Source organism: Sphaerodactylus townsendi, linkage group LG08 (genome assembly GCF_021028975.2).
Source record: "Sphaerodactylus townsendi isolate TG3544 linkage group LG08, MPM_Stown_v2.3, whole genome shotgun sequence".
In the NCBI taxonomy this organism is placed as follows: Eukaryota; Metazoa; Chordata; class Lepidosauria; order Squamata; family Sphaerodactylidae; genus Sphaerodactylus; species Sphaerodactylus townsendi.
This window is the reverse complement of record NC_059432.1, coordinates 68410261-68433292: the sequence shown is the minus strand read 5'-3', so window position 1 is coordinate 68433292 and position 23032 is coordinate 68410261. Positions and strand designations below refer to the sequence as shown.

Below are 23032 nucleotides of genomic sequence, written 5' to 3'. Positions count from 1 at the left end.
GAATGACTTTGACCAAAATTTTGATTCATGTTGCCAAAAAAAAAAAGATTTTGTTTCTAAGAAACCCACACATGAAATAACACAGTATTTAAATAGCACTTTCAGCATTCAGATCATGTTCAAAACATACATTTTCTTGTCATAGTCTGCTTGGCACCATCTGCCATTTGGCTCCTCCCCTTCAGAACTTTCTCTTGAACTGGTTATTAGGGTTACCAGCAGACCTGGAGAAAAATGTTCTGTCCCTTTAATAGACGCTTAGTGTGTGGAAATGGACAGCTGAATGTTTTCATTTCTGAAGATAAACAACACCAACTGGTAAATAACATGCCTTATGCTACTGTTAAAGAGACGGGACATTTTTTGTTCAGGCAGTGAGCAATCCTAATTCTAGTTGATCATTACAGAACAGCTATATAGATTATGTAAGAATTAGTGCATGAGTGTAGCTATTTTCTTCTTCCTTTTCTATCCCTTTTTTGCACTTTTGTATTGTATACATTATATTCTAGGTGCTAGTGTGAATGAAAATCATGTGGAGTGCAGTGGCAGAAAGGAGGTATAGTTGTAATAAATAAATAATCCTTACAACAGTAAGGTATGCTGGTACTATTATCCCTTACTGCAAATGGTGGCAAAGTCTGACAATATGTGCCTCTGGTTCCCTGTGAGTTTATAGCAGAGGTAATGTTTGAATCAAAGGCTCCTCCTCTTAGCTATTGCTCTATTATATTCCTTGGGACAAATGAATATCATTTTTTTGTTTCTGGGGGAAAATTTTAAGCTAAAACTGCATTTTGTATAATGATTTCAACTATGTATTACTAATCATTTCATTGTAATAATTTTTTTTGTTGAGATAATTTTTTATTAAAACCTGGAGTTGTTTAAAAATAGAAAGAAGTGTAACTTTTAAAAATATACAATTACAAAATGAAACACTTATATAAGAACATTAATTCAGATGTTCAGTCCATCCAAGTAATGTAAACATGAGATTCATATATTCTCATTCATTGGTATAAGTGAACAGCGCTCTAAGGAATTCAGCATGTACCAAGAACAGAGCCAAAGACTGTGGGCCCTTTAGCACAAACCTTCTCTTAGAAAACTTCAGGAAAATAATAGGAACAGGGCTTAGAGGCATTTTTAGATTGTACTACTTTGTAGGTACATTGTTTATAGTAAACACATAGAAAATGAACAAATCTAGACCACACTTCTTTTGTTTCACATAGTCATAACTTGAAAAATGGGAAAACAAATGTAATCACAGCAGATATAAAAATCTGAAAACAATGAAATCTCAATAAATTATCCAAATGCATCATATCAGGACACAGTGTTTACCATCATTAGTGTTTACCATCATTGTTTACCATCATATCAGTGTTTACCATCATTAATAACACAGGTGTTATCCCAAACAGCTGGCGATTAGCCATATTAGTACCAATCTACAAAAAGGGAGACCCTACTGATCCTTCCAATTACCGGCCAATTAGTCTACTATCGGTAATTGGAAAGCTCTATTCAAAATTATTATTGATTAGATTGCAAACTTGGCTGGATCAAACTAAAATCATTGGACCTGAGCAAGCAGGATTTTGTAGAAATAAGTCAACCTTGGATCACTGTTTAGTACTCTCCCATCTGGTAAATAAGTATGCTACTACAAAGGCTTCTAAATTATTTTGCTGCTTTTATTTGGACCTAAAAAGGAGCCTTTGATACTGTGACAGCAGAAATCTCCTGTGGGACAAGATGAAGTCATCTGAATGTTGACCCCCAGACTTCTATTCCTGATCAATCAGTTGTGTATACCAAACACTGTTTCTGTCAAGTTAAGATGCTCTGGGGAAGGTCAGTTAACCAGCAGTGTAATCTTAGTACTCCTCGTGGGGTTAAAACAAGGTTGCATGACTGGCTCCCATCACTTTATTCAATTTATTCCTCAATGATTTACCTCATGTGCTTTGCAGAAAAGTGTCTGTGAATGGGCAGCATAGTCCTAAAATTACATCTTACCCATGTTCCTTTTAATGTTGTAAGTGCAGATGATGCAGTGTTATTGTCCTTGTCCAGTATTGGCCTTAAACGCCTAATACGTAACAGTTTTTGCTAATTATTAAGCTAAGAGAACAGACTGGAAATTAACCTATGCTAAAACTAAAGTTCTCATTTTTGCTAAGAGTTGGAAGCCCATGTCCTGGCTAATCATAAAGGCGCCACAAAATTGAGCAGTAGTCCAAATATTTCCGATATCCCTTTGGCATTTACTATAGGTATAATTTGTCATGGTCCCTCTACAGAGACTAGCAGTAACTACCTCGGCACATACCATCATGACAGAAAGCAATATATCAGCTTTTTTTTATAGTAAAGGCAATCAATACATTCCTCTCGCGGCTTTGAAGGTTTTTTGAGGCTAGGATTGGCATCTTCCTTGCTACTGTACAAAGCGTTCCCCATTTGGATTCTAGGCAATAAAATAAATCATTTAATTGGTTATGTACATTCCAAATTCCTCTCGCTGAAACCATTAATGGGGGCTCCCTAGATGTGTGCCTTATGCTGCGTTGTGCATTGAGATGGGCCAAACAACTCTAGAAACCTTGGCATGGATAAGGGCCATAAAATATACTGGCTGCATATACATTTTCTAGGTGTGGGATCCAATAGCTATATTCCCTCTCTGTTATCAGATCACTTTATTTCAGAATGGTATACTCTTGGATCTTTAGAAAGGTTGAAGCTAATTGGTTTCCCCTTGGAATCACTCCTTATGCCTTCGCCAAAGGTGGAAGCCTTCCTTCATACTAGTTAAGAATAGGCTCTTGGATCTTGATTTTCATAATTTGACTCGTGGCTGCCACAAGACAACCTGTTCTCCCGACTACATTATTGACATCCCATGCGAGCGTGGAATTATGGCAGCATATCTTAGCCTGGGCTGGATAAATCCTGAACCCAGAGGGAGTAGCCTTGGCTACTGCAAAGATGTAATAATGTGCTGCCATCAGCTCTGCGGTTGGAGGGAAGATTTAAGAGAATATGGAACGTTCTAAAAGAGTTTGTTCATGTGATAGGACTACGGTTGAAACACTTGACCATTCTTTGTTTCTATGCCCTAAATACAATAAGATACGCATGAAATACATGAATTCCATTTTCTTGAAATGTTCTCAGTGGCATGAGTGTTATAAGATACCCAATCTCCTGAACAGCTCTGATGTGCTCTTTTGTGAAACTGTTGCAAATTTTATACTGGAAATTAGTAATTTTAGCAATTTTAACTGTATTTCTTAACCTTGTTTTGTTTTAAAACTTTGTCCCGTTTTTAAATGCCAATAAAGGCTTGTGTGTGTGACACATACATTAACTGGCCCTTCAACGCTTAATGGAAAGTGTCTGGAACATGGGAATCCTAGCAATTTTTTAATTATTAAATACATTATTATTTTACTTGTTCAAATGGCGGCTGATCAAACATGTCTTTAAGAAAACAAAGAGATATGCATGTGGACATTCAGATGCTACCAACACACATATCTTCAAGCCATTTCAGAAAACATTAGTTAAAACAATTGGTAAATGGATCCTCGGAGGCTCCTACTCTAAGGAAATAAAGAGTGAAGACAGAAGGAGTGCTTAACCCTTTCATTTCCCCTTGAACATCTTCAGCACCACTAGGTTGTCTTTATGCTCACTGGATTTCATTCCTCTGCTTACAAAGTAAACACAGATTGGGAACACTGGAAAGGGTAAAATACCCAAGGCAAGGGAAATTTCAGAGGCAAAACAACTGGTTAAGGAAGAATTAAGCAGCCTCTATCTTTCTGTCCTTTCTCCAGATAGCCTGAAAAAGGGGTCACCATGACTATGTTACCCTTGGCTGCAGTGTAACATGTGGTTTGCGCCCCGCCACCCCAGCTCTTTGGTCTTGAGGCACTTCTAGCTTCTTACAAAATTACCAGTTTGTGTCTGCTTATTCCATGCAGTGTCCATGGAATAAATAATTATTATATGTCAAATGACAATGATAAAAATAGCTGGTCTTTCCAGAGCTTCAGGCCCCTCTGTGCATTCTGGATCATAGATTCTGATTAATAAATAAAGACTACTAATGTAAAGGATGGCCTGAATCCTCAAAACTGAACATCTCTGCTTCTTTTTCTTTCCAGAAGGCAAAGCTCCTTGCAATGTATCTGCAGATTTCATCATTACTGAAGCTTCCCAGCTCAAAGTATTTCCATGGAACATTATCTCCTTGCTCAAGAACCACACTCTGGACCCTATTGCTGGATGCTGATTTCAGATTTGTTTCAACAGATGATGTTTTGAGTTCCTTGTTATTGGCTGGGTTACCGAAAAACCTTGTCTTAATGTCCTCAAAGCAATCTTTCCAGCCTCTTTTGCCTGCAGCTATCTCATCAATCACTGCTTTGTGAAAGGCACGCACTGTTTCCCATTGATACCTTCCCAAGTGGTCAAAGACTTCAAAGCAAAGCAGATGCCTTCTCTTCCGTTCTTCTGGGGAGAGGTCCAACTCTAGGATGTGGAAATAGCCCAGCATAAACAGGTCAAGGGTTAAGCTGTTGTAATCAACAGGCTTACCATTCACGTATGGGAGAAATTGTTCTGGGGAATACACCGTGTGCCGCTGGTGCTTGAGGCGGCTGATCTGCTGAGAGGGTACAAGAGAGATTATGCCCTTCCAGCAATCAATTAGATTTTTGATAGCATATCTCTGTCGAACTAAATGACCAAGCTTGCTCATTTCCACCAACGGTTTTTGCATAGGAGCTTGCTGTTTTTTAACGTCTGCCATAACCTCTACCAGACCCATCTTCACAGGGGTTGAGGATTTAACAGTCTTCCTAGCCATGAGCTTCATGGACGGAGTGTAGGCAGATTTCTTCCAGTGACTTAAAAAAAGCAGCACAATACGTTCCTTTCGGAGTATGCTAGACTCTGCTATGGAGACAGGAGAGCCAGTCATCTCAGAAGTGGATTCCTCACAGCTGATGCCAGAATCACTGGCATTCTCCACATCTCCAAACCCGTCGTTCTTACAAAGACATTTCTTCTTGCCCTCACAAATGTATGATAATATTGGTTGGTTTTTCTCCTTACCTGTCCCATGTTCCCAGGGCATGCCTTTCAATCGTTGGAGTTCAAAGGTTTTGTCTTGTCCCAAGAGAGCTTTTTTCTCAAAACTGCCCCTTAGCTTTTTTACCGAAACACCACATTCCAGGATCTCTCTCCTGGCAGACCCTCCAGAAATAACATCAGCCTTTCTTGACATAGGATGAACCTTTGGAGCTGGTGTCTCAGTCTCCTCTTTTTTCATTCCACCGATGTTGTTGAGCAAGAGAGACATGCTTTTCACCACGCCAGACATCTGGCTGCACCAGGCAGGGAGCTCCTGGATGTTGTCCTTAGATCCTTCCTGCAGAAACTGAGTGTTGACTGTGATATTGACAATGGGAGATGGGAGAACTGTCTGCAGTTCCTCTGTCAGGTGTCCTAGCTCACTCTCATACTCCTGGCACCTCTTCCTTATCTGCAGTTTCTCAATCTGCTTTTCTAAATACAGAAGGTCATCCTCAGTCAGGAGCTCCCCATAGGGACCCAGGATGGCATTGTGTGCCTGGGAATACTGCCAATCATCTTGGTCCAGAGCACAGCCTTCCTTGTTCTGGATAAGGAAAGAAAGCAAGGAAGATGTGATTCAGAATTGTGACAAGATAAGTTCAAGTCCCTTCCCCCAATGGTCTCCAAATTAGTAGTCAAACAAGTAATCTGATAAATATAGAATTAGAAATCATCTTATGTGTCATCAACTCCAAATCACTGGTAGAAGCACCATCTAATAATAATAAAAAACAATCTCTATCAAAGGACTACATATCTTCATATCTACATGTGGATGATATTTAAGAGACCCTACACACAATCATGTTTAAGGAACTGCATCTACCCAAACTAATCAAATGTTACCCTGCAGGAAAGCCTAATTTATATACATCATCTGTGGCATGGTTTCCACTTCTAAATATGGCCACATGGGTATAACTCAGCATGACATAAGTATGTCCCATCTTTGGAGGGAGGGAGGGAGGGAGGGGAGGGGATTTACGATGGCATGATTCAAATTAGGACAACTAAGGTTGAATTCTACGTGGGTGACATGGAAGCAGCCGTGAGTCTGGGAGAAGATGGGAATGTCTCCATACTGCTCACTGCTGCCATTGCTTCCTCTTCTGCCTCTCCCCCTTTTCTCTCCATAGCATCTCTACACAAGCACAGACATTACAGAGATCTCTCTCTCCCACACACACACACTGCCACTCTGGCCCTGCAACTTCTCTTTTCCATATATATGACTTAATTTGTCTGAAACTTGGTGTGCTTTACTTTCTTCAGCAAAACCCAGATCTGTTTCTGCAATTCTGATTGCACTCTAGATTGGAATAGCTAGAACATTTTCTGTTGACTCTACCTACTCTACCTAGCTGGGCTGGTTTTGGGATATTGCCCAGGGCTCTATAAATCCTCTGTCTACCCTTGGTTATTGAGCAAGACACATGTACAAAAAAGCAAAAACAAACGTAAACACTGCATACATGCTTTGTCAATCTGTTCTTACAGTAACAGGGTAGATTTATGGGTGCTATTGCATTAAAATCAAGAAAAGGGTTTCCATTACACAGGCACATGGAATGAAACAGTCAAAATGGAGTTACTGGAATTTTAATTTTAAAAACATATGAAGTCAAATAAGCAGCTGTTGGGAAGTCAGGCAGTATAGGAAAGGCAGTGCAGTGATACTTTTTCCTACTGTTAACTCAGTATAGTACCTTCCTGCTCATTCCTTCTTCAGATGTCAGCTGGGCTTGCAACTTCCTCACCATCACCTGCCGCTTCCACTCTGGGATGGAACATCCTCGCTCATCGTGGGTAGGCACAAGGGCATCAATGTCTGAGGCTCCCACCTCATCCAGCATTATGAGGAGAGTGCTTGGTACGGTGGCTTCTGATTGCTCTCTCTTTTCATCCTGCACGGAAGATGGCTGTATTTGTAAAGGGCCTTTACCTCAGTTTAAAGAAGGATATGCTAGGACTTCCCCTCAAACCATTAAACTGCAGCCCAAAGCAATCAAAGGGGGGCTACCAAGAGCAGAAGTTGAGGCTACTGCTGTAGATATTAGTTTGGTCCCTAGGTCAGATAAATGACCAGGTCTAACGTAATAGAAGTTAGTGAAATAATTCTTAGAATGGATGTGGAGAGACAAGATCCCCTGGGGGAGATCACAGAATAAGAAAAGTACAGATAATAGAGAAACATTAATTATTGCTGTCCAACCTACAGAGTTTGAAAACAATGCTGTTATCTTGGCCTTCTGAAGAGATTTATTGATCTTTTGTTCAGCTACCGATTTCTTGGATTCATGCACTTTCAGTATGGTAGAGATCTTTGGAGCTGGAATAAAAGACAAATATACATTTATTTGTTAATTTAAATTGCATTTTAAACTGCCTTTGTCTTTAATCAAGAGTCAGCATGGCTTACTAACCCAAAGTTCCATGTTGAAACCTTAACAAATGCTAGTGTCTTTCATGGGTAATCCTAAACATTCCTGTTCTATGGGTGAATTTTCTCACTTTAATGAGCCAATGTAAAAAAATGTAGACATCCACACTATTAACCATTTTAACTGGGAAACATTTTATATAAGTACATCAAAATGGCTTAATGATACATGGGAATTACACCAGGATGAACTTTAAGACACCACCTATAAATATGGCTCAAAGTCTCAAAATCAGTAATGCATGACAATTATGTTTAAGAAATTGTTGCTGCTGAGTCTAATTTAATAACCATCTCAAATGTCCAAAGTGCTAGAGCAGCATTTCCCAAACTTTTTTCCCCATGGCCCGGTTATTTTAATACCTCTCCTTCGTGACCCACTAAAATTTTAATGACCTGTTTATTAGTAAAATAAAACAAATTTGAATGTCACCCCATGACACTAAATATTCTTGACATATTCTTGATTGGCTCACAGCTGTATCATGCTGGCAGACTTCTCTTTGTGATACACCTCTGAAGATTCCAGCCACAGGGTGGTGAGGCGTTCAGATCAAGGCCAGCTCCCTGGGTTCTTAAAGGGCCATGTGCAAAAGAAGCGGAGCCAGTAGTGTTGGTTTGCCCCCACCCTGCAGATATTCTTAGAAGAAAAAGGCAAACTCTAGCTCCCTTTTAGTAAAAGAGAGCTGTGGCGAATATGGGTGAGGAAGTGGGTAAGTGGTGGTTGGATGTGAGGGAGGGCAGAGTGAGGTGTGTGAGGATGAGCTGGATGTGTATGAAAGTATGTGTGTTATGTGGTAGCAGTGGGTGAGGCACAGAGAGTGAAAGTTACCTGCGTGTGAGGGGGGAAACCCCACCTGGTGTCTCACACGGCAAAGTTTGTATGTGTTTCACTTCCAGTCATATTACCTAACAGTGTTACCTATTTGCTGTCTTCAATGCTCATCTCTGCCCATCTGCGCGAACATTCTAAGCCCTCATACCAAGCCCTCAGGCCACAGACAGACAGGCTGCACGAACATTCTAAGGGTGACAGTTAAACACATAAGCTTCATGGCCTGGTGCGCCAGGAAAAAGACATTTTACCTGGCTCAGGTATGGACTTTCAGCAATTTGAAGGTCCGATTACCTGCCCACAACAGGGAGGAACGTCATGTGAAAATTTGGGGGCGATCCGTCCAGCCGTTTCGGCGTTAGGGAGTGACTAACAAAGTCACTGTTAGCTTTTTATATAGAGAGATGAGTATTTATGCATGGATGTAACCTTTTGGGTGTCTCCCCCAGATTGTCCCACCTTGTACTTCTTTAAAACAAATGCATATCTGAAGCAGTTTGGGGAACTGAGGTGGTCTCCATCCCTTTCACTCACTCCATTTTACCTTAGATAATAACCATGCTAGTGTTGGAGTGAGAGCAACTCAGCATGCCTGGACATTGGGGGGTGCTGTATACATGTTATCTCTTGGTGAGATGTCCTCTCTTTGCCTGTACCTGAGAGTTGACCTCTGACCTCTCTTTCTTCTCTCTCAGTAGCCTTTGTCTCACTTTCCACAAGCATCTGCATGGAGTCAGATGCTTCTACAGGTCTCTCCTGTAGAAGCAAATATTCCATACTCACACTCAGCACTCACGTAATGCCGGAAATAGCTGCCCACTTGTATAGGGAAGTATATTCTTTAGATTAGGATTTCTAGCTCTCTTTCAACTGCAACAGGAATGTGAACAGAATCTACTTAAATAAATGTAAGTTTTACCTTTTTGCAATTTACTTTTTGGGAGGTCTGATTTTTACTGCACTCAATGTTACGCTTCCATTCCTGGGCAAACTCTGCTGTTTTAGCCAATAGTTGGAGGCCTTTTTTCTGTCTTGTAAATTTTTTTTGACGAATAAAGTAGTAGAATTTTTATTAAATATGCGTCTATGAATGTAAATTTCTGGAGGTCTTCTCCATATTGTCTCATTCTGTACTTCTTTAAAATAAACCTACGGTATATCTGAACCAGTTTAGGGAACTTAGGTGCTCCCACTCCACTCATTCTGTTTTACCTCAGATAACAGAGCTAGAGGCTTTTTTTCTTTTTTTAAAAAAGTTCAATAAATAAAATAATAGAATTTTATTAAACATCTTTTGGGAATAGGATAAGACAGAAAGGAAAGATCTGTACAGTTTTATGTACAGATATGAAGGAAAGATCTGTACAGTTTTATGTACAGATATGAAGATGCTCTTGAAGTACAGCTCAGATGGTGTTTTGCTGTTTGATTTGATTTCTGTTGCTCAGAGTTTTTGAAATACAGTAGACTTCTAGATGTTACACAGCTTTGTCTTGAGCTTATATCTAGAGATTCACATGTTAACTCTGGTGCCTGTAAACTATATCAAAAAGAGTGTCAACCCTTCTAACTTCCCTGAACTTTTGGATCACTTCACAATGTTTGAAGTAATTCCTTCTTAGAACTAGGGATGGAGATTCTTCTCACACACACAGTGTAAGATTTCCTTCCTGACCTGAGAACTGTCCCTCTCTGATCCAGACTTTCACTTAGTTCCCTCAGTTCTACCTGCTCTGTCCAAAAGAAGAATTAGCTGTTATTAGTACCTGGGCTAGGAATTCTTCTCTCCCTAAAAGATAATTCTCCTCTATGGCTAGAGTATGGTCCTTTCCCCCCAATACTCTCTCCCTGCCAACACCACAGGTCTATTCACAGACACTATACAGACCCAGACCCAGAGTCTGATCATTCTGGCCCTTAAATGGGGTGGGGTGGGGGTGATGTGTGTGCAGATAGTGCTATTGAACACTGAAGGACTGTCATCCAGTTAAAGAGTGTTTAGTTGATTAATCCTCTACTTTTTAACCATTAAACTGAAATGTGTTTATATAGCACTAGAACTTCTAGACAGGTGTCTTTTTGATATATAAAAGGAAATACTAACAAGCAATTTACTAATCAAAAACTGCCTATTCTTATTTAAAGGAAATACTACCTGGAAATTTCTTTTTCATTCCTTGTTACAACATTGCATCCGAAGCAAAATAATCTCAAATAATCAACAACATGCCTGTAACTTTCATCCCACCAATTAACTGCAATACTCCTAGCCCAAGATGTGTGTGTATATAAAGTGCCATCAAGTCACAATGTATGGTGATCTCAGAGGGTTCTCAAGGCAAGAGAGTTTCGGAAGTGGTTTGCCTTTGTGTGCCTCTATGTAGCAACCCTAGACTTCCTTGGTGGTTTCCCATACAAATGCTATCCAGGGCCAATCCTACTTAGCTTCTGAGATCTGACAAGATTGGTCTACTGGTCCAAGCAGTAGAAATACAGATTCTAAACTTGGAAAATTCTAATTCAGCGAGACAATTTGCATGCCAGAGAATAAACTCAAAAGTAATTATTCTGAAAAGATCAGAATTCAAGACACTGACACATTTTGAATGGTGCTTGCATATTGAGAATGAGACAGTACATTTTTAGTCTTACAGTAGAGATGGAATTCACAAAAAGATGGTAGCCCCACCATCACCAGCAGGAGGCTCCATGCTCTCTGTGAGCTACAGCCCTGCTCAGGAAAAATGTCAACAGAAATTATGAAATTATTAAAAAGGTACATACCAATCATGCCGGCCCTGTGTCTTGCAGGCCCATTTAGAACACAACATAGAAGATGAACAAATACTGCTGTGATTAGATCTGGTCCTTAAGAAGGTCAGAATTTCACTGACCAGTGAATAATTAGTCTTCAACAGCACAGAAACTAGAGACCTCAGTCCCGTCTAGAGGAAGGTAGAGACTGCATTGTGTGGCAAATGCCAGGAGAAAGAGTGGAGGTCAGGGAGTCACAATTAGCATTACATTAATATTTGAAGGTTGGGCATCAGATGGCAGGGATATGCAGAGAGGCAGGAGCTTTTTTAGCGGCAGAAGGCAGGATACATCTGGATTTCTCTGCTTCCCAAACTGTCTTCACCTTTCTTCTTTTTCAGTTCCTTTCCTAAAATCTAGGACTTTTTTCCAAAGGGCGAGTGTTCAGCTGGATTTAGCAGAGACCAAACAATAAGATTCTTCTCAGTGTCTTAGTTCAGATGTTCTAGCTTCATGGCCAGTGCAGATCTAGAGGCTAGCAGGATGAGTCCCAGGGACTGTCTGAGACATCCTCCATCTTCCCAGGCACTCAAGGCTAATGTAGTTGCTTCCTACCCTCTCCCAGATTCCTCAGCAAAGATTTACATACATGAACAACTTCTTTCATCAGAGTATCCTCCATACATTCATTATATATGGATATAATGGATTGGCAGGTATAAGTTACCACAGTGTAATTCAACTAAGGGGTTAGAATAAAACCGTGAGTCATGAGACGAATGAACTCAGAGCAATTAGTTGGGGTCAGGGAGATCCTCACTGTCACTTGCCTACTAAGAATGTTCAAAGAAATTAGATGTTCAAGTATTATTTCAGAAGAAACTTCTTTGTTTCCTAAGCATATATTTATTTTATTTCAAGTAGAAGAAGAAGAAGAGTTTGGATTTATATCCCCCCTTTCTCTCCTGTAGGAGACTCAAAGGGGCTTACAATCTCCTTTCCCTCCCCCCTCACAACAAACACCCTGTTTGTACAAGGTAGTCCCAGACCCTTGAAGTGAATGAAAATAAAAAAGTCGCAAATTCAAAATGTGTTGTTAACATTAAATTAAAACATCTAAAAATATTTAATGATCCCCCTTCCCATCATCTACCAGTTTAAATCCAACTAGTAGGTCACACCAACCGCACTGCTCTAAAATACTGTATTGAGCTCTAATGTGTCCACAGCAGTGGATCAGTCACCAAACATGGATCTTCATTTTAGTTCCCTTAATTTGATGCTTGGACCTTAATAGAGCACTTACCTTTAAACATGATTTCCTCCTTACATTTCTGTATCCCCATCTTAAGATGCAGCGACCAAACTGAACTAAACATTTCACTGTTGGTGCAAATTTTTATCATTTGGGAAAAGGCAGATATTGATTCTTGATCTGCCAGTCCCAACTATTAGCCAGAGGTTATGTAACTTCACAACATGCTTGTGAAGTAGGTTAAGCTGAGAGCTAGAGATTTACCCCAATGATGTCACTCAGGGAATGTAATGGTGGTGATCCCTTCCACCCCCTGTCTTTTGTGTGATGCCTGGGTGTATTTGTTGGGTGTATTACATATATTGGCAAAGTAGAATAGGACAGAATTTTTCAGTTGCTTTTTATAAATGAGTTTACTAACTATAAGGGAGGATTACATGGAGATAAAATAAGAAATCCTTTCTTTCCTTTGTTAGCTCAGCTGGACCCTTAGGTTGGACTCTTAGGCCCTAAGAGACATCCAGAGATCTGATCACACATCTTGTCCAACTGAGCTAACAGAGAGAGGATAAGACCCTTGTTGGGCTTGGAAACAAAAAATAACCATTTTAGTCTGTGTACATTGAATCTATATTTATTTGTTTGTTTGTTTGTTTGTTAAATGTATAGGCCGCCTCACCCCCAAAGGGCTCGAGGCGGCTCACAACATGGCTGTTCTCTGAGACAGCAAATCAATACAGCATAAAACTTAAACCCATTAAAAACTTAAGCAGCAGTTACTAACATTAAATATAAATTAAAACAACAGAAGTTGTTTAAAAACAGGCGCCCAATCTGAAGGCCAAAAAAAGGGGGGGGGAGTAGGCAGGGCCCAAGATGGAATCAGGGCCCAACCAAGATGGAAAAAACAGGCAGCCTCAGTGTCAGTGGGGGGGCGGTAAGACCGCGGCCAGCCCCTCCAAAGACCCGGTGGAATAGCTCCATCTTACAGGCCCTGCGGAACTCACCAAGGTCCTGCAGGGCATGGACAGCTAATGAATGTTATCAAACTACAGCTCTGCACAGATACACAAGTCATAAGCTGATATCTGATCACTTCTACGCTTGTGGCTTCCCTTCATTTAGTGGCCCATGAGAAAATAAATGCTTTCTACTTTCTCAAGCTGTACCCATATTCATCTGAGTCACTGAGTACCACTTTGTTAACCATTAAAGCAGGCTGTGCCATGTCAATGCCACCTAATGTAATATTGATGGAAGCGGACATATCAGATGTGACAGCATGGCCTTCCTGAAGAGCATCTGCTGGACTCAGGTTAACTGAACAGATATAAAAATCTCTCATTTTCCTGAAGATAAAATTAATACTCACAGCAAAAACTGTCATTGTGACAGACAGGTCCTGTCCCGCCTCCCCCAGAGTGCAACCAATGAGAGATGGCAGAATGTTGATGAGAGGCTGACAGCAATTAAGGGGAAGGAAGACAATAGAAGAGAGATTTAGTCTGGGAGTGAAGGAGTTTCAGTTGGAAGCTGACTGGAAAAAAGGGGTAGTTTGTAACTGAGAATTGGAAGGATAAGGAGAGTTAGGCATCAAGAGTTCAACTCTTGGGAAAGGAGATTTTTTAAAATGTCCAAATGCAGCATTATGAGCCTTTGCTAAATATGCAAATTTCCACAAGCCTATACACATATCAGCTATCTGCTAGTCCATTCTGTTCTAAAGTCTATCAAAATATCTGTGACCTAATCAAACCTAGGCCTAAAACTCTATGCTGTTCAGTACAGGCTATATAAGTAGTCAACAGATGCTCATCTAGCCTGTTCTGTTCCATGACCCAGACCTTGACGCTAAAATGAGGAGGCAGAAACACCAATGTCATTGCATCCCTGTGAGGAACCCATGTCAGCCCCACTGAGTTGTGGACTCTTTAAAGCCCTTTAGAGGCTCTTGGCATGCAGAGACATTGACCAAGGGGTTCTGTTAGTCTGTCATAGCAAAAAAAATTTTTTTTTTAATCCCATGGCACTTTAAGGATTAATAACATTTATTTCAATATGAACTTTTCAGAGCCACAACTCATTTTCTCAGATTTGTGAAGAAAAAATCATACTGTAAATTTTTCTTTCAAACTCCAACTAAAAGCATCACCAAATCTGATTACTGTATGTTCATCAATGACTGAATACATTGCTTCCATTTGTCCCCCACCAACAGTATCAGCACACAATATGTGAGCTACAGTGACCCAGAGAGAACTCTTGTGTTCAGCCTCACACATGAACCATGCTGTTTTATTTAACCAATATCGAGTGTTCCAGAAGGAATTTTTTTTTGTTCCATTAATATTTCAATGGTAAACTGAGTGGTGACAGAAGGCTCTGGTTTCAGAAGGCCTTATTCCAAATCTCTGGCTGTGGTAAAGATTTACTATGCTTTGTTCAGTGAAACCTGAGTGCTTGTTTAGGATTTCACTGCAGTGCCACTCCAATGCCCCACTGTACTTCTGCTTGCCCTCTTATGGCAGAAGAACATCGGCCACAAAAACAAATGGAAACCTAGCTGCACATTCTTGACCACGATTGCCCTCTGGACTCCTCTGGACCTTTCTTATCTCACCATCACTTGCCTGCTGCTAATTGCCTTCTGGTATCCATGTCCTAACAGGCAGAGACAGCCAAAAGGCTCTGCAACATGCTTGCTCAGTCACCCTCAGCCAGGAACTTAGGTGAACATTTTCCACTCTACTAACAGGAAACCAAACATAGCTGTAAAGGCAGGAAGGACATAGATTTGATTCCTTCTGCACCATGGTAGAAAGTCAGGCTCTCATTCTAGCTTTTAACTCCTGCTGAAGACAGTGTCTGCTGTCTCAGCAGATCCAGCAAGCTATCTAGTCTCCATGAGCTTACATGGAGTCTGATGGTAGAGGCTCAGTTCAGGGAGGAATGGGTATGGGGCAAACAGATCTAAAGTTAGGACTCAAAAGGGAAGCATTGAAGTCTAGAGTCACTCACTGACTGACATGTCTAATTATATTATATCAAAAGATACGTACTTCTGCAGTTAAGCAAGCCACACCAGAAAGGCAGCCAACCCCCATAACTGTCATCTCCTGCCTACTTAGCATGTTTCTCATTCTGAAGCAAGAATGCCCAACTTTTGATATGAATGCATATTCTGGGTCTTTTTCTATGTAGGGAAATAACTCTTTAAAGTTTTTAAACAATCTATTGACTGTTGTCACCTTGTTGTAGCCAAGTTGTACAGCAGTGTCATACCTTCTAACAGAACCAGCTAAATTGTTACAAAGTAATAAGCACGCTTTTGAGTTTTGCAGAAATCTTCCTCAGAGAGATTAGAGTGCACCTGAGAGCAACAGTATCATAGTGGTTAAGAGCAGATGTACTCTAATCTGGAGAACCGGGTTTGATTCCCCACTCTGCCACTTAAGCTGTGGAGGTTTATCTGGGGAACTAGATTAGCATGTGCTTGGGCTAGTCACATCTTTTCGGAGCTCTCTCAGCCCCACCCACCTCACAGAGTGTTTGTTGGGGTGGGGGGAAGGAAAGGAGATTGTAAGCCCCTTTGAGTCTCCTACAGGAGAGAAAGAGGGGATATAAATCCAAACTCTTCTTCTTCCTCTTCTTCAGCCAAGAACAAAAATGGGATGAGGGAAGACGTTGCAGTTCATGATGGAAAAGCCTCATAGTCTGTAGTTTGTAATGAGACAATGTATGGAGACATTATGTACACACAGTTGGGTTAGAGTAGACAACGCAAGATACATGCTGGATTTTGGGTTGCATCAGAGAAGTATGCAATGGTTGTTCTCTCTGTTTGGCAATATAATTTGGGTCAGCTTCTAGAGCTAATATATGGGTCCCTTGTAAAGAAGAGAGTAGAATTAAAATCAAACATGGCTGTCCTATTTGTGAATGTGTACATGTGAAATGCCATCAAATTGCTTCTGACTAATAGCAACCCTATGAATCAATGTCCTCCAAAATGTCCTATCAATAATAGCCTTGCTCAGATCTTGCAGACTGAGGGCCATGGCTTCCTTTATAGCATGAATCCATTTCATGTTGGGTCTTCCTCTTTTCCTGCTGCCTTCAATTTTTCCTACATTATGTTTTTTTCTAGTGATTCTCCTCAGAATGTGACCAAGTACGATAGCCTCAGTTCAGTCATTTTAGCTTCTAAGGAAAATTCAGGCTTTTGGTCTAGAAACCACTCATTTGTCTTTTGGGCCTTACATATTATCCATAAAGCTCTCCTCCAACTCCACATTTCAAAGGAAACAACTTTTTCCCCATCATCTTTCTTTATTGTAAGCAATGCTGGGAATTGATTTTAGATGGTACACTACGTAAAAAAAAATCAATAAAAGCCAAACTGAACAACATTTACTAGTGGTAAGAGAGCACAACACCCATAAGCAAAGTACCACTGTGAGGCGGCAGAAGGCCCTCTTTCTCCTGATCTAGGATCTATCTTTTGAATTGCTGAATTTTATTTTTTTTCCAGATAATAGACACCTATTACCTAAATACCTATGTTGTCATATTAGAGAAAAATAAAAGCAAGCAACAGTAATGTCATACTTTTTATTACAATCAATTAATACGTTCAATTAATACAATCAATTAAGTAGTGAACAATTTTGGGGGAGTTGCGAGGGGTGGTGGTGGTGGTGGTTAATGAATCACCACAGTTCCCTTCAAGTTTTGCTTGTTTCTAATGTTACTGTTCTGGTATCTGAACAGGCCATAGCCAACAAAACATTATGCTTGTTTTTTTAAAAAATTAGTCTTAACAGTGGTTTTTATGGACACTTTAAATTTCTGAATGGCAGAATATTTATAACATCCAATAACTACTGCAAATATTGGGCAAGATCCTGTGAACAGCAAGAGGAAGGTATAAGAACAGCAGGATATTTTCTGCCCTTTCCTTCCTGAGAAAGTTTCATCCAGAGTTGAGGGACATGTGTGAACAACAGCCTTATGGGTCAGATAGCTACAGTGTGAAGAGGAAAAGAATAATTTTGCCCCTGCCCTGCTCCCCATTACTGCCATATGATCAATATGGCTATTAGTTCATACCATTCCACAGATCACCAGGGAATTTGATACCCATAAAGAAAGGAACACATTTTCACCAGTGAATGGCTGATTTATGTAAACTGGGTATAACAAAGCCCCAAAGCTGTGACAAGCATAGTAACCATTAAGCAGAAATAGTAACAGTAGCTGTAGAGTTGCTGTACTGTAGTATTCACAAAGTCAAAGCAGCTATTCTGAATGGGAAAGCAACTATGGATGACAACTGAAATCATGTGGTCATAAGCTGAGGTGTGCAAAAATATACAAGGGAGTCATAATAGGTTAAGTGAGTATCACAAGGGCAAGTACACAGACACCCAACATGCTGAGGGGACTAGTTGATTAAACTGTGGAAATCCAGTTTCAAATCATGGCAAAATGTGCTTGTTACCAATGTAGTTTACCCAACCTCATTGGGTTCTTATGCAGATAAAGGGGAACGGGTATGCCACTCAGGGTTTTCCTTAGGAAAAAAAGAATTTTAAAAAGAGAAATAAATTGGTTTTAACTGAAATCATACACATCAATATATCCCAGTTAATACTTAGATACCCTGGATCAAGACGTTTATGAAAGAATTTGCCACTACCACAAAACAGAACTCAAGTCTTGTGCTAGTTGCTTTTATTTCCAGCAGAGGGCAGAAATGTTTCTTCTATTCTACCTCCTTTTCCCCTGAATAGTGGATAAATGAGGAACACAGAATTGCTGCTTGCAAATTTTTGGTGCCTGTCATGAAAAGCTACACTGACACTACTGACGTCTGTTAATTGATAGGGTAGTCCTTAAGAACCAACTGCTTTGATTAACCAATTAAAAATTATTGCATCAACTAGGAAGGCAAACTCAACCTTAACAGGAAAATGCATATTTAGAAATCAGTTATGTCCCGTCCAAGCACTGTGGTTTTTCTACAGGAGGCAACTATCTCCTGAGAAGAAATGTTCTTCTGTCATGGAATGCCTTTTCAAAAAGGGTGCTTGCTGCCATACCTGGATATATATTAAAAAGAAAAGCTACTTTTCCACTTCAAAATGCTTGTTTTATTCCAATTCAGATTTGTATGCATTTTATTAATTACATGTTAACAGTTAATCCCAGCTAATTTTTTTATTAGGTAAGCACCCTGGTGTTCTGACCTGGTTGGCCCAGGCTAGCCTGTTCTCTTGTCAGATCTCAGAAGCTAAGCAGCACTGGCCTTGGTTACTACTTGGATGGCGGATCATCAAGGATGTCCAGGTTGTTACACAGAAGCATGAAATAGCAAACCACCTCTGAACATCTCTTGCTTTGAAAACACCACAAGCCAGTGGCAGCTTGACGGCACTTTCCACCACCACCAACCAACCTAATGTTTCACTTGAGGCTTTCAAAGTGTATCTAGTTTTAAAGCAACTTCAAAACTTCTCCTGGTTGGAACATTCTTTCATATTACCCACAACTGTCCTTCAACTTCTCTTCCACACAAACAATAACCAAACATTAACAGAGCTAAATAGAGGCTAAAAGACAATTTCAGCCTCCCTGTCTTGTCACTACACACCTATTCTAGGTTTTTCATAGGATTTTAATGCCTTTATTTCATAGGTTTTTCCCTCAATGTTGCTTAGTGATAGCTCCCTTGCTAGTGCTCTTCCTAGTCCATGTTCTACTTATAGAACAGAAAAAAAAAGCTTTGTAACGCTTGGTGTCATTTCTCATTGAAGAAAAGGCTGGCAACTGCTGCTCCAACTCTCCTTTCTCCTGTCCCTTCTCTCATGCCCTCTCCTCCAGTGTTCCCTGCTTCCACAGCTTTGACTTGATTGTGCATGAAATTCTGCGCATTGCTCTTGCTCCATTCCCTTCCCTCCCACAGCATTTGTGCTGCTCATGTTTGCCTCGAAGAAACTCAGTCAACACCTGTGATCCTAGTAGGTAACAAATCTTTGGTGATCACTAAGGGAAAGATGAGCCCAAGGTCTCCTGGAACAAACTGTAACAACACACGAGGGACTAGAGCGGCAATTGCCTCTTAGTAATTGGAAATATGATCCTATGGGAATATCTACCACAGTGATAACTCATCTGACAGATAAGCATGATGCTGAAAGAGTGTCAGGAAGACTTTCATTGGCAACAATAGCCTCAGACATCACAAGAAACACATGCCTGTTTCTCTGGGCCCAATTCACAGCCCACTAAATAAGAGAATGAAAATAAAAAGTCCCAATAACTTCTACCAAGGGAGAGAATGTTTCATATTTTTTCATTTACAGAACATTTCATCTGAATAAGGACTCAAAGTGGCTTGGGTAATTCACTTCCATTTTATCCTCACAACCATCCTATGAGGGAAATTAGGACTGAGAATAAGTGCCTGGCCCATCAGAGAAGTGAAGCAAATCAGATGAAATCAGAACCACCTACCCCAATCAGCTTAACCCAAGGACAGCTCGTGACTATTTATCCTACCATTCTACAGCCTAGTTCAGTGAGCTGAACACTGTGCTCTGCATGCCTTTGTAAAAAAAAAGGGATTGGGGGGGAGGGGTCTGCTGACTTGAAGGAGACAAAGGCATGGGGGTAGATGAAAAGGGACTCTGTCTGAAACATAGATCAAGCACGAGCACCTGGAAATGCTGCGGCATAGAAACCAAACACAAAGGAAAACCCCACTATGTGTTCCGAATGTTTTGGACTCGTTCACAAGGCAATCTTCAACTGTCTTTAACCAATAGTCCCTGGGTATGCAACAGTATGAAAAATGGATTGTGAACAGAAAATACAGAGATATACTTTACAGCAATTTCCATAATACAAGTAGTAAAAAAATTGCAGGTGTGATTGCAGAAGTCACTGCAAAAGAATACCCACACGCTCCCAGACCACACACAATACTTTCGTAATGGAACCGTAGGCATAGTGATGGCCAGGAAAAAAAATTGAGGATCTGCTACTGTTAACCGGAACTATTAGTAGTGGTTCTGCACAATTCCAACAGCAACAAACAGATGGGAATGTAGTTTATCCTTAATTCTGTCCAAAGTCAGGAAAGACGGAGGTCCCGTGGCTGGGTGGCGGAGGGACGGCTGAGCAGAGGCTGGCTCTTGATGGGGTTCGTTTAGAGCCTGTTTCATCTGCCAAGAACCTGGGGTGATTTCGGACTCCTCGTTGTCCACAGAGACCCAGATCACCAAGATGGGCCAGCTGGCATTTTTTAAAATCTGCGCCAGGTGCAGTAACTCGCCTCCTACTTATTGTCCTCCAACCTAGCTACAGTGATCCATGCAACAGTCACCTCCAGATTGGACTACTGCAATGCGCTTTACACTGCGCTGCCCTTGAGATTGATCTGGAAACTTCAGTTGGTTCAAAATGCAGCTGCCCGGATATTCTCTGGGTCCCCATGGCGTACACATGTGACACTGGTGCTTTGTGAACTGAATTCGTTACCAGTTGGGAGCAGGATCAGGTTCAAGGTTTTAATGTTGACATTCAAAGCCCAATAGCAGTGCACGGAGCCGAATGCTGGCCAGCAACAAGAAAACATGAACAAGCCCTTCATGTCATGGAAATGAGGATGCTTCGATGGATGCTAAACCTGACGCTGTTCGACCATGTGCCGAATGATGACATGCGGCAAAGACTTAAAATAACACCAATTGACCAGTACACGAGGCAGGCACGGCTAAGGTGGTATGGCCATGTCATGCACCGCGAGGAAACATCTGTAGCAAAGACAGCCTGCACCTTGAGCCTGGTGGATGCCGCCCACGTGGAAGACCCAAAAAACGATGGAGGGACACAATCAATGAAGACCTGCAGGCAAAGAACCTTACCCCAGAAGACGCACAAAATCGTGACCTTTGGAAGAGACAGTTAGAAAACTGATCCTGCACATGCAGGAAACCAGTTTGGAAAAAGAAGTTCAAAGCCATTCATAGTCTGGGCCCAGGATACTTGTGTGACCGCTTCTTCCATTATAACCCCCAGCAGACATAAAGATCTGGATCAAAAGGGCTTTTAACAATCCCTGGCCCACGCGAGGTCCAACTGACCTCAATGCTTTTTCAGTTCTGGCCCCAACTCGGTGGAACAGCCTACCAGAGGAGATCAGGGTCCTACGGGACATTATGGAGTTCTGCAGAGCCTGTAAAATGGAGCTGTTCCGCCAAGTATTTTGCGAAGGCCTGACCTAACATTACCACCCATCCCCTATGGTTGTGCACCACCTCTCTCTGCAGATGGACAGCTCTGGAGTTGTTCTCCTACATGCATGAATTTTAATTAGACTCTAATTTAACTGAATTTATCTAAATTTTAGTTAGTAGAATTAGTCACTGCACTCGATTTTAAGTTACGGGTTTTCACTTCTGAGTCAATTTTTACTGTATTTATTCCTGTTGTAAATTGCCCCGAGCCAGTTTGGGAGGGACGATTAAGAAATGTGATTAATAAATAAATAAACAAACCATGGCAGCCTGAGGCTGGGTAAGCTCACTTAGTGATTCCAATGGGCAAAGTCTTTTCTCTCTGGGTAACTAGGAGTCAACCCTTCGGGGATCGGGCGGTATATAAGACGAAACAATAAATAAATAAAATAAATAAACCTACATAAGATGCTGGGAACTCTGTAAATGAGTTTTTGAATAGTTTTTCCCCACTTTTAAACAGTAGGCAAATGGGACCCTGGTGCCGACTGACACCACAGTGCCCCCTCCTCACGGTGCCCTGACACAACTGGGGCTTCACGTGGCTGATTTTTAGAAGAAAACAAAACCTAGAAAGTCACTGACAAAACTCCCAGCCTCTCATGCACACGGTCTGGCCCTGTGAGAATCTGACCTATTGCAGCTGAGCCACAGCCTGCTTCAGATCGTCCACTATGAGGTCCACGTCTTCCTTGCTGGTATCCCGCCCCACACTGAGGCGCAGGGCGTTCTGGGCCACATGGTAAGGAATTCCACAACCAAGCAAAATGGAGGATGGCCTAGAAAACAAAACAAGGAATGCCAGATTTTTTAGTTGCCCTGGTCTAAAAGAGAAACACTGCATCTGAGAAACGCAGAAATACACAGAAAGCCAAGAAAAAATTACATGTCTGAAAAGCAGATGATCTGCATTCCTGCATTTCAGTTCTGAACACATAAGTTTGAAAGTCTCCTTAATCTCTCCAGAGTTCCTAAATAGGGCCAGACCAAAGATTTTAGGTGCCCTAAGTTAGGATGTCAATCACCCCCACCCCTACACCACATGGATGTGTGAAGTCAGCACCCTCTCTCCTGACCAGACCACAGGGAAACAGGAAAATTGGGTCAGCCCTCCTAGACCCTCCCCTCCCTGGGCAAGGCGGTGTCCATCCCCCTGTCTCATCCTGCAATGGAGCAGAGGGTATGGGATGCCTGCTGAAGTTTGTGTTGCTGGGCACCTATTTTTGGCTACTCTTAGCTTTTCGGTTCATCCATCATGGCCTCTAATTGCATTTCAGTGCTATGCAGGTTAG

General features: G+C 41.2%; 2 protein-coding genes across 8 annotated transcripts in view; both read right to left on the bottom strand.

Annotated features, from left to right (window-relative positions):
- Positions 1-3319: 3319 nt before the first annotated feature.
- ESPNL (espin like) lies at positions 3320-7466 on the bottom strand. The gene is made up of 3 exons (XM_048505177.1): positions 7374-7466; positions 6864-7061; positions 3320-5701 (listed from the first exon to the last, which is right to left on the bottom strand). Exons 2-3 carry the CDS (start codon positions 7008-7010, stop codon positions 4124-4126), a joined length of 1725 nt encoding a protein of 574 aa, XP_048361134.1. The 5' UTR covers positions 7011-7061; positions 7374-7466; the 3' UTR covers positions 3320-4123.
- Positions 7375-23032, bottom strand: part of SCLY (selenocysteine lyase) — a 31693-nt gene continuing 16035 nt past the window's right edge. For 5 of the 7 annotated variants that reach the window (XM_048505181.1, XM_048505182.1, XM_048505178.1 and 2 more), the window contains exon 13: positions 17039-22519. In XM_048505181.1, the coding sequence (XP_048361138.1) occupies positions 22375-22519 (145 nt within the window). In that variant the 3' untranslated portion in view covers positions 17039-22374. Of the gene's footprint in view, positions 7487-17038; positions 22520-23032 lie in introns of those variants that run through there. The other 2 variants (XM_048505184.1, XM_048505183.1) reach the window with 2 other exon arrangements.

Coding starts and splice junctions, on each gene's coding strand:
- ESPNL (XM_048505177.1), bottom strand. CDS start 7,010: ATGCTGGATGAGGTGGGAGCCTCAGACATTGATGCCCTTGTGCCTACC. Junction 5,702..6,863: donor AAGAAGGAATGAGCAGGAAG/GTACTATACTGA, acceptor TTCCTTATCCAG/AACAAGGAAGGCTGTGCTCT.